The sequence below is a fragment of the Octopus bimaculoides genome, chromosome 6, assembly GCF_001194135.2.
Source record: "Octopus bimaculoides isolate UCB-OBI-ISO-001 chromosome 6, ASM119413v2, whole genome shotgun sequence".
Lineage (NCBI taxonomy): Eukaryota > Metazoa > Mollusca > Cephalopoda > Octopoda > Octopodidae > Octopus > Octopus bimaculoides.
In genome coordinates this window covers 1,448,595-1,461,025 of record NC_068986.1, presented here as the reverse complement: position 1 = coordinate 1,461,025, position 12,431 = coordinate 1,448,595, and the positions used below count along the sequence as shown (strand labels likewise).

General features: G+C 34.2%; 1 protein-coding gene across 1 annotated transcript in view; it reads right to left on the bottom strand.

Annotated features, from left to right (window-relative positions):
* LOC106881074 (tricarboxylate transport protein B, mitochondrial) overlaps nucleotides 1-12,431 on the bottom strand; it is a 42,171-nt gene that overhangs the window by 7,321 nt on the left and 22,419 nt on the right. The window contains exons 4-5 of the mRNA XM_014931290.2: nucleotides 5,043-5,180; nucleotides 4,611-4,831 (exon numbers count right to left, since the gene is read on the bottom strand). Of these exons, the coding sequence (XP_014786776.1) occupies nucleotides 4,611-4,831; nucleotides 5,043-5,180 (359 nt within the window). The remainder of the gene's footprint in view (nucleotides 1-4,610; nucleotides 4,832-5,042; nucleotides 5,181-12,431) is intronic.

The window sequence follows — 12,431 nt, the reverse complement described above, 5'->3', positions numbered from 1 at the left end:
ATATATATATATATATATATATATATATATATATAGATATATATATATATATAGAGAGAGAGAGAGAGAGAGAAAGAGAGAGAAAGAGAGAGAGAGAGAGAAGACCAATGGATCAGAGTATAAGTAGTATAACAGATAAAAAAATGTTAAAGCAAAAAGCAGGTTGAATTGTGTATGAAATGACAATGAGATCTAATTGATATGAAATAAGAATCTGAAGAACTAATCAAGAGAATGCGAGCTGATACAGTGGAAAGTGCAGGTTGTACTCGGAAGATAAATGACTGGTGGTTTCAGTTTTCCACAAGGTGGAGCAATACAGGTTGGAGGAGAGAGAGAGAAAGGAAAACAGTTGTGATCTAATAACTCGAAGGATATTACATTCTACGTTATGTCGTAGTAAGTTAATTTCATTTTGCCAGCAGGAGTTATTCCCCCTGACAGATCTACAAAAGTTGTTAAAACTGATGGCCAACAACCAATCATTTCAAATAATTTAATGTTCTTTCGTAATTCGAATTATGTTATAGAAACTACAAATAGTCATACACTGAAAAGGAATACTGACATTAAGTAATAAGATCAGTAAATATATACATTTTACATATACTCCACGCAATTGACCAAGATCATTGGAAAACAACACATCCCACAAGAGCTTTGCATGGCAGGCAAAGTTGAAATACTTGCCTTCTAATCTAATGAAGAAGTAGATTACTTCCATTATGGCAACAAAATTATGAAGACCCTTGACATCGATACCAAGTATTGAGAGGTTTTGTAGCAAACATCTTGGAGCAGGCAAAAGAAGAATGCTAACAGACCCAAAACCCTCATATGAATACAATCTGCAACAGAAACTCACACGTAGAACTTCCCAGTCACAAGAAAATGAGAATTTCCATAGATTTGTCCCAAAGAGACAAACCTATAGAATACAACGATCGTGGTCATATCTGACTGAATGAAGACTTACTTTGTAAACATCAATATACTGTATAATGGAACAGTCATCTCTAATGGAGCCAAAAAGAGAGTCTCTACATTGTGGTTTGACTTAATACAGAAGCAAAACCTTTGAACACCCTATGATCTTAAAGAAAAGGGGAATAATGAAAAAATGAAAAAGAAGGATGCAGTTATGACCTGAAAGCTCTTTTATAATAAATCTGCTCTGTCAAGGTCAACTTGGAGCTAAACCAGTATTTTTTTTAGAAGTGGGTGTCTTGTGGGGATTATTCAAGACACTTGACAATTTGGAGAGGAAATTGATTGAAATATAATGCACAATGGGGTGCTAAAAAGTTCTTGGCTTTGGGTAAAAGAAAATACAGGTGGATCAGTTAATTATGATTTTATTCAACATATTCCCGTCTCAGATTCACACACTTATTGCAGCAGCCCTTCAGTTTTTCTAAGCCTTATAAAAGAACCTGGAAAGTTAGGCCTCCAGCCAGGCGTTTTGCAATACTCTTAAACCAGGAGCTTTTCAGTACTCATTTGTAAATGTAAGTATTAACGGTAATCTCATTGATGAAATTGATTGTCTGAAAAGTTAAAATTCATTAATTAATAGTGATTTAAAATATAAGTTTTTTTTCCCTTTCTCAAGGTGAGAATCTTCACTTAAAAAGAAAAATGATACAATTAGTTTGTATAATAGCTATGGAGCTCTAAACACAAAACAAAGGGTTGAAATTTAATATTTTACCAGATTTAGGACAATAATTACATTAACTAATTATTACCTCACCATCATTTCTACAGCTTTCCTGAGGAAAATAATGTTACATATAGGGTTTCCTTTGGGAAAATAAAATAGTGACAATAACATCTAAAGATATCTCATAATACTGAGGACAACTGGAACCATATAGCATGACAGAAAACTAACATGGTGTGATGGGTATTTTTAATTCAAAATACATTGATTAAATTTATCGTTAAATTTTGCTTTCAATTATAGAAGAACTCTAACTCTAAAATAATTCCAGATTTCTCTCTAACCCCAGCTTCACTATTTAAATTATTATTTACATTTGTTTCGTTTTTGTTTTTACCATGCCGGCATGAGTTAGATAACTATATTATTGAGGTGTTGTTTTACAGCCAGAAGCCCTTCCTCCTACTAATAGCAACATGTTTTTTGACCCATAGCTGAGTGATTTTTCAAAGAGGTATCAATGTAAACAAACAGGTAAACACACAGAGTCTCTATCTACGAAAATCCACTTACAAGGCTTTGACCATCTCAAGACTTTAATAGAAGACACTTTAATAAGTTGCTATGCAATGGGACTAAACCTGAAGCTGCATGGTTAGGGAGCAAATACCTTAGCCCCAGAGTGATACCTGCACCTGAGTACTATGCAGTGGGACTGAACTTGAAACCATGTGATTAGAAAGTGAACTATTCTAACATTGCAAAAGAATAATAGTTTGAAATTGTGTTTTTTCCATTCTGGTATTCTAACGTACACCCTGGAAGATGTGAGCACACGCACGAGGGGCACATACACATTATCTATTGCATAGTTTTTGATTGGTCGACAGATATATCCTAATTTCAGAGCTGAAACTGAAAACATGCAGGCATGTGTGTGTATGTGTGTGTATATATATGTATGTGTGTACATATATATATCATCACACACAAATATGACCTAATTTCAGAATGTTTGAGGCCATATACATAGAAATGCTAAATTGTTATTATTACAAACACTTGTAACAAAGAAAACAGATAAAAACTAACCATGGCTCAGATTACAGTATAAAACCTCACATGAATATAGAAACATGAGATAAGTAAAAACATAGACAGGCAAATAGATATATAGCTATTGGCCTATACACATTAGATATGCATACACATAGCTACATATCAGCATCATAGTTTAACATCCACTTTTCCATGCTTGCATGGATCAGATGGAATTTATTAAGAGAGATATTCTATAGCTGAATGTCCTTCCTGTTGCCAATCCTCACCAGTTTCCAAGCAAGTTAATATTTTCCCAAGGCCAAACATATTTTTCATAGAAGATGCAAATGAACAACATTGCTTGTATGATGGTGACGCTTGTTTACAAATATCACATGATGTCAAGGAAAGGGTACACACAAATTCATAAATCCTCATTTTAACATGCACTTTTCTATACTTACATGGGTTGGACAGAATTTGTTGAGATAGATTTGTCTATGGCCAGAGGCATTTCATGTTACCAACCCTTACTTGTGTCCATGTAAGGTAATATTTCTCCATGACAAGACATTTTCAAAGAAGATTGGAAACAAAGGACGCCACTTACATGACAATGACATTCATTGTAAATGCAATGTCAAGGAAAGGAAACAACAACACACACACACACACACAGATATATATATGTGCAATGAGCTTCTTCCAGTTTCTGTCTACGAAATCCACTCATGAGGCTTTGGTCAGCCTGGGGCTACAGTAGAAGACATGAACCCAAGATTGCATGATTGGAAAGCAAGTTTATTAACCACACAGCTACACTCATATTTGTAGTGCTGGGATCGATAAATTAAGTACCAGTTACGCACTAGGGTCGATGTAATCGACTTAATCCCTTTGTCTGTCCTTGTCCAGCTCTCCTCATCCATCTGCAGCACATGACCATACCAGCACAAACGTCTCTCTTGCAGACCACATCCGATGCTTCTTATGTCCAACATTTTTCTCAGGGCACTTACACTGCCATGTGCACACTGACATTACACATCCAGCGGATCATGCTAGCTTCATTTTTTTCAAGCCTACGCATGTCTTCAGCAGTCACGGCCCATGTTTCGCTGTCGTGAAGCATGGCAGTTTGCACACATGCATCATACAATCTACCTTTCACCCTGAGCGAGAGGCCCTTTGTAGGGGTAGAAGCTTTCTAAACTTTACCCAGGCTATTCTTATTCTAGTGGTAACACTCTCTGATCATCCACCCCCACTACAGACTTGGTCACCTAGGTAGCGGAAGCTATCAACTACTTCTAGTCTCTTCCCCTGGCATGTGATGGAGTCTGTTTTCTGAGCATCTGTGGTTTTTATTGCCCCTTTGCATCTGCAAAGCTATCTTCCCGGTTAATCTTCCTTTGATGTTGCTGCACCTCTTATGTGTCCATAGCCAACACTGGGTACATCTTATGGAGTTTCTACCTACACCTTTTCTACAGATCGAGCAGGGCCACCTACCTGAAGGGATGTGTGATGTGTTCGCCTTCCTACTTACGAGAACTTTGGTCTTTGCAGCATTGACTCTAAGGCCCTTCGATTCTAATCCTAGCTTCCACACTTGTAAAATTATTCCGTGAACTATTCAGCTGCTTTACAAAATACAGTTGATATTTTTTGGTGACTATGCAACGTAATTAGTGCTGGAAGTGGTTGCAGTGAAATCATAATAGCTGGATTAAAAAAAAAAAGGAATTCTCGGATGTTACCGTTGTTGTCAATAAGTAATTGCTGTTCAAAATTCAGAGCGAACAAAGCATGAATTAGAAATGTGATGCTATAATACTGAGACATAGCGGATATCTAAATAATCATAAAAATGGGAAGGATTAAAAGGAATAATGCCAAAACTAACCTGCATTCGTGTCTTTATGACATCAATAGGAGTATTACCAAATACAGATACAGCACCAGCAATTGCTCCAAAAAGCCCAGTTAGAAGCATAGGAACTTTGACATTTGGGTCCCCACCTCTGTATTTATCTTTGAGTGTTTCCATAACAAAAAATCGCATTGCTTGGTTAGAACCCTGCTTCAGGATAGTTGGTGTCAACCCTTGATATACGCCACGGATTCCTAGAAGCAAAATATTAGTTGGAGAATTATAGTTGTACAGCATGATATTTCAGACATTTTTCACAATGGAGTAATGACAAAAATACTGGTTTCATAAGATAAACATAAGAGACAAACTTAAATTGAATTACTTAAAGTAAATAGCAAAGTAAATATCATATTATCAGTTTTCATGGTATTTATATCAGCAAAGACAAAGTGTTAAACATACCTTTCTCTTTGATAATTTGATTTACTCCATGGAAGAAACCTTTAAACTTTGGATTGGCTGAGGTCTGATCATTGATGAATTTTACTTTAATAGTTTCCATTGGAGTAACTGCTAATATTGCTTCAGACACACCAGCACCTAAGAATATATATTCAATAAAGGAATTATATATTTGATACAGTAACCATTCAAGTTGTAATGTATTAAAAGTTACAAAATTGGGTTCCACCACATAGATTAAGCCATGAGGCAATATGAAACTTTAAAAAATAATAAAGACAAATCTGATGCTGTAACAGTAAAATATGGATCAGTAACCATGATTAGTGTTTTGGTCAGTCTAAATACTTTTAAATTATTTTCTTTATGTTTAGTTAAATTTTCTTCATCTATTCTGAACCAGTAGGAAGAAAAGATGGTGTTATCTTCAGACCAGAAATCTGGTCTAAGTACTTGCAAGAGTCAACTCCACTAAAGATATCTAAGGGTCTGTTGATGAGGATTAAGCAGATAACAAGTTAAGTTTACCACCAAATTTTTGTCCACCAAATTTCACTAACAAGGCTTTAGTTAATCCAAGTCTATGGCATAAAAACACTTGCACAGATACTGTACAGTTTGTACAAACCTGATCCATGTAATCAATAATAATTTTTTTAAAAATCATTTTTAGTCCTAAAGATCCACAGATCCAGTAATAACTTCTAGTTTTCTGCTGTAGATGAGAAAACAACTATTAAATGGATAGAATACCAATTGTGTGTTTATTTACAAAAGAGATAGGCAGTATTTGAAGTTCAAATTATTTAGCTGGGTTCCAGAAGTAAAATTGAAAACAAGAACAAAAATCAGAATAAATTATTACTTATTAGTCAAAATACTTGATAATACATGCACAAGAACAAATGACACACATGCTTACACAACAAATATAGTCACAGAAAAAAAAACCTTTGAGATATCTTAAATAAACCTAGAACAGTTAGGATTTCAGTGTTGAGAAGTAAACATTGGTTGCACAAGAAGTTCGGTAAGATTCCTGTCATTTGACTTTAATTCTAATGCAAAGATTGTGAACCACATTAGCAAATTAGATGCTAAATGTAATTCTTACAGAAAAGAAAGCCATAATGTGTAATTAACAGAAGTTAAATTCTATCATAGATAAGCTGCTGACATGTGAAAGGGAACAACAGAATGCAGATAATAATATATAATTTATTCAAATATAAGAGTCTCTGATTTAAGCAGAAGGCCAGAAATTTTAAGAGGAGAGGAATAGATGATACCACTAACCCCTGCACTTGACTGGTACTTTATCTTATCGACCTCTTGGAGGGATGAAAGGCAAAGTGACCTCTGACTGGAGATAACTCAGAAATGTAAAGAGCCAGGACAAATACAGTAAAGCATTTTGTCCAACACTAACAGCTCTGCCAATTTGCCATCCTAAATATAATAATAATGCTTTCTGACTTAGGCACAAGGTTAGCAATTTGAAAGGGAGGAGATTAATCAATACTATCAACCCCAAAAGAATGGATGAAAAAGATTGCCTTAGCAGGATTTGAACACAAAACATAATAATAATAATAAAAATAATAATAATAATAATAATCTAATAACAAAATGATATAAGAGATGGGCTACAGCAAATACTCTGCTCAATACCACAGATTTGCTTGTCAGTTGTTTGACCTTAACCAGTTGAGCATGTCCCTTGGTGGGTGACGATATGTGCATCTGTGATCATGAGCAGAAGTAGTGGGGGAGCATCATAGCCATGTGGTGAGAGGAATTCTTTGGGGTTTGGATAATTCACCTTTGGAAACATGGCTGTGTCATTCAACATCCCCAAACAAACCTCATTCAGGGACCTTTTGAGTGAGATGGGCTACCCGACCTGCAGAAAATTCTAACTAGGCCCCCACTTGCAAGGTCATGCACTGTTTATCTTGATATGAGATCACTATGTCGCGCCCATATGGTTGTGATGCATGTGCCTGGTGTACCCTTACCAGACGAGTAGTCATGATGGGTATAATGGGCTTCGTATATTTTACCCCAGTGTCACTTTGATGGCATGCACTGCTCTCTCGCTCAATAATAATAACAATAATAATAATAGTGTGTGTGTGTGTGTGTGTGCATATATTTATAGTAGAGATTGCAGAATTAATACAATTTGAAAACAAAATACCTCGAGGTTAGTTACGTCCATTTATTCTAAGGTCAATTTAGCATTCGTCCTTACAAAGGTTGATAAAGTGTGTATCAGATTATCAGACAAGATAGAGGGTCCAATAAACTCTACACAAAGCCCTTGGTGAGCTGTGCCCTTGTCAAACAAGTGAAGCCAATAAAACGATAGAAGAATAAAAACCATGTGTAGGCAAGCAAAGTAGAAGTAAAAGATACTAAAAACACTGTACAAACTTTTGACAGAAAAAAATTCTAAATAAAATAATCATTTCCTGGTTTGGCACAGGGCCACAAACCTTTAGTTATTTCATTTTATTGTCTGCTTAGTTATGCCTTCCTATTATGAAATGCATAATCTACCATTCCATATTCTATTCTTCCATTTTGTTTGAATTTTCTTTCTTATTTCTCCTGTTATTTGCCAAAAAAACGTGAAAAGGATTATAAAAGAACAGCTGTCCAGGATAATGGATTATAGTAGTGGTGGTTGAAATAAAAAAAAAAAACTGCTCCTTCTATCATGCTATGTGTACTTTGCGGCTGACATAATTCACCACGAAAAATCAAGAAGCTTCTCTGTGGATACTCAATCTGCTAGAAATAGCAACCAAACATCCTTTAAATCACACCCTATCATCTTAAAAAAGTGTTGGGAGTATGGAGACAAACTGCATAATCCTAGATACATTGCCCAAAATAAAGACAGAATGGTCAGTTGGAAAGCTTTTGATCAAGTGTCTGTTCATTCAGAGCCCACCTGGGGCTAAAAAATAACAACACCCATAATTAACATGAGCCAAGAAGGAAGCTTCTCAATAGGTGTTACACCTGCTAGAAATAGCAGTCAAACCCTTCTTTTAAAAAATGCAGATTTTGGATGATATAGTTTTAAATATAAAGAATAAAAATGATGGTCATGGCTGGAGCGTATCTGGTCATAGGTTTGCTTGATCATTACTAGCCTGGGCTAAATAAGATAGCAACAATATTCAACAAGGTGAAGAGATAACTAGATAATCTTTGTAGAATATTTGGCAGTTTTCATGTGAAAGGAAGTGGAACCAACTGTGCTACTGTGAATGAAGAATTAATCACACTAGGGAAGAGGAAAAAAATAAAGTTGGAGAGCAGGGAACTGAGTAGGCAAGAGAAAGTGAAGAGTAAAGGATGAAGAGACTAGAGATAGATGAGTAACAGTAGTTTTCTTCTTTTTCCATATTTTGAAGTTTAGAGAGGCATTTGTTGCTATTTCTAACGTCTCACATTCACACCGTAACAAAGACTGCATCACAAATTTCTCCACATAGACAACTACTGAAATACATTACAGTAATGCCTCACTTTAGGAGGACCTGCTTTACGAGACACCAGGTTTAAGAGTTTTATTTTTCAAGCACAGAGATTCAAAGATCGATTGAAGTGCAAAAGTTTCTGCTACCATAACAAATGCTTCTGCATGTCACTGAGAAATTTAGAGAGTGAAAAAAGCTTCTAACAAACAACTCTAGACTTGTTTTATAAAAAGAAATCTACATGTCCGTCTGTGAGTGCTTGTGAATCAGTGATTGCGTCTACAAGTGATGGTGTGTATGAGTCTAGTGCAAGTGAAAGCGATACAGAAAATGGTCATAATAATAATATTTTTTATTATAAATAATCTTGACATTCTTTTTACATTACATAAAATATTCTTTACATTCTACTGTTGATTCATTGCCATTACGAATATTATAAATGTTACAGGTAAATATTTTTCTGGGAATGAATTATGATTTATAACATTGCTACTTTGGGAAATTACTGCCCTGCTTTACGAGTTTTTGCTTTACGAGCTTTTGCTTTACGAGCGGTCACCAGGAACAGATTAACTCATATGTCAAGGCATTACTATACTTATGTTATATACAATTCCTCCAAAAATTAAACTGCTACTGTTGCTGGGGTTATAAAACTAGCTAGATTATGGTGCCATATATTTGTTCAATATATGTTTTTCTTTTATTTTTACCATTTGTCTCAAACAAAGATACAACTGGTATCACTCTATGGATTCCAGAAAAATACATGTTAGGAACTTAACCAAGCTACAAATCAAATAACAGACTGAAACAGTTTGAAAAGAAAAGAATTTGTTAATTATACATAACTGCATTAGGCATTTTAATATGTGTGGTTACTACAGAGTCACTGAAACAGAGTATATAAGGTTTAATGCAAATTTGATTTAATAAAGATTAAACTGAACCAAAGTAAATAGAACAGGAGTTTAGATATAAAAAGGGGGGGTCTCCACTCAACAGCAGATAAATCCAAAACATTTAGTGTTAAAAATTCAAAATCCAAGTAAAAATAAGTCGAATAAAATACTGTAAATAAAAACCAACAAAATGAATTACCTTTAATGTTATTCCTAAAGTGGTAGAAAAAAAATTCAAGAAATGTGTTAGATTTTCATCGTTTCCAGATTGTGTTAACGAGTTTATAAAACCATTTGGAATATTGGGGTTCTTTCCTTCAAAATTGTACGACCAAAGTTTGAGTTCTGTACTTTAGAGGGCCATTAAAATTCATTTCTTACTTTAGAATATAGTTTTAAAGTTACAAGAGAGGTGACAACACTGTACAACATTCGAAATAATTAACGAATTGCTTTCAACAAGAGTTGCTTGTACCTAATTCACCAGGAACATTTATCTTTTACTCTACAAGACTATTAATAATAATTAGAAAACATTACAAGCTATTTTCACTTATTGTTTAATGAATAGATTCCACTGAATTCAGTCTTTACAAGTAATTTGATAAGAAAGTATAATGCAACTTTGCCTTAATCAGCAAAGCCAGAAAGTAATTATTACCTCAATTTCATGGTGTGTCTTAAAACTGGCAAGGTTTAGAATATATTTTAACTATATTAGGATGAACATTACAAATTAAATTAGTGTAAAAAAGAAATTACAATTTTATTTTTAGTTGATAATTTTATACTAGAATCTAATATTTTTCTGGATCTCTTACACATTCCTATTTATTACTCAATAGACATTGCATTAATTCCCAATTATTTTTAGCTCTAGTTTGTGATTCTCAATAAAGCCACTCAAAAATTTAACAGTAGTTGTATGATTCATAATCACTTCACCAGTGAGCTAATTTTGCTTCATAATTTGAATCAAGATGAATTGTCTTCATGCATCCTTAAGAAATTAATCAGACTGGATGATCTTCAAAACCAAATCAACAATTAATGGTTCCCACAAATACCAAATGAAGAACAAGAAAAGAATTTAGAGTAGTTCTGATCAAAACATAATGTAAGATAATTAAAAATAAACTGTTACCACAAGCAACAAGGATATATAAAAATAGTTGATTATTTATTAGTATTACAGAAGAATCTGTCCTTCAGATATAAAATACCAAAATATTACAAAAAGTATTCATCCCATTGGCTGGTACTGATAACTATTCTCAACAGAATAACAAGTCAGGGACAGTGTAAGTATCATGAGCCTTCATATGGTTATGTAGCAAAGTGAAAGAATTATCAGGGAGTTGAATAAAATGCCTTGTAGTAGTCATTCTGGCTCTCTGTATTGCAAGTTCAAATTTTGATGAGGTCAATTTTGTCTTTTGACCTTTTAATGTTGATAACTAAAATACAAGTTTGGTACCACAGCCAATTCTTCTTCCTCTCTTTGCAAGAAATCAGCTGCGTTCAAACCTGCAGAGGGATGGGATTCACCAAGTTTAAAACACCCAAAACATACTATTTATCATGACAGCAACCCTATAAGACCCCTGAGGAGTTGAGGGTTCAAGAAAAGAAAAAAGGATACAGTAAATTATGCAATAAGAAAAAAGGTTCAACTTTATTGAGCACAATAATGAGCAATTAAAAATTTTCGTGTAATGAAGCTATAATAACCTAATTAAACAGCGACAAGAAGCTTAAAAGACCTTAATTACCCTCGAGAAATGAAGTTAAAAATCATCTGAAATAGTAAACAATCTCATATAAGTTTTCATATTAATCTCTCTCTCTCTCACATACAAAACTTAAATTTCATAGTGATCATAGACACAGATTTTTCAGGAAAAGAAAATACCTTAGCTGATGCCCTCTTCAGTTCCATAAAATACTTCAGCTCTTATTGGTTGCTGACTCAACCACTCAAGTAGAACCCACTATGACCTACTGCTAACATATCTGAGACCGTACTACTGCAACACACATGCACACACTTTCCAGATTGTTTCTGAAGATTGATATAATTCAAATGGCTCAGAAACAGACCATTTCCTATCTGACTATCCCATCATAACTACAGTGGACTTGTCTGCTCCACTGAAGCAGTTAGCTTCATATTTCCTCAACTCAGGACTATCTAACACACCAGAAGTTCTTCTTCTTATCACTTCCCAGATCTAGCACTAAAAACTATGTTCATCAAAATATTCTTTCTCAAAATCGTAGCCGTCTGTATTTCCTTCCCAGAATTAAAAACATCTGAGATTCCCTCCCCAGCCATGTCCTCATTGCTGGTGTCAACTTAGAAATGTTCAACTTGACATTTATCATATCAATCTCATTAGAACTCCTTTTCTTTCCTCTGCACTGGTTATTAAAATAAAAAGTAAGCCTGTTGGCTTACAAATTAGGAGTTTGGGAAGCAGAGATTCATTTTTTTTTTGTTTCTATTCTTTTTATTTCTGCTTTAAATTGGGTTCCTCATAGGTAATATGATATTTTAAAGGAAATTACAATTCATGATATATGGACAGGTAACAAAAAGGTGGAATGCCAAACGAATACACGTGTGTGCAACAAGCAGAGGAAAAACCTGATTGTTTATATATTTGACGAAATCCAGTAACTTCACATGACATATAAGTAAACTTTGCATGCAACAAAGAAACAAATGTGAACTTCATTAGCAAACAACTAATCATTGTACATTATTTACATATAAGTAAACTAAGACTGACATAAACAATAGGGTGAGTTGACATGATGTTGAATTACCAGCTGAAGTCTTTAACATATATATATCTATCCAACAGCATACATAGTAGACTGAGGTGAAGAGGTTATCATGCATATATTCAGTTAAATTATGTACAGGAAGGTTGAGAATTCATTCTTCTTTCTTTTTTTTTTTTTTTTAATTAGTTGAAATCTTTTGC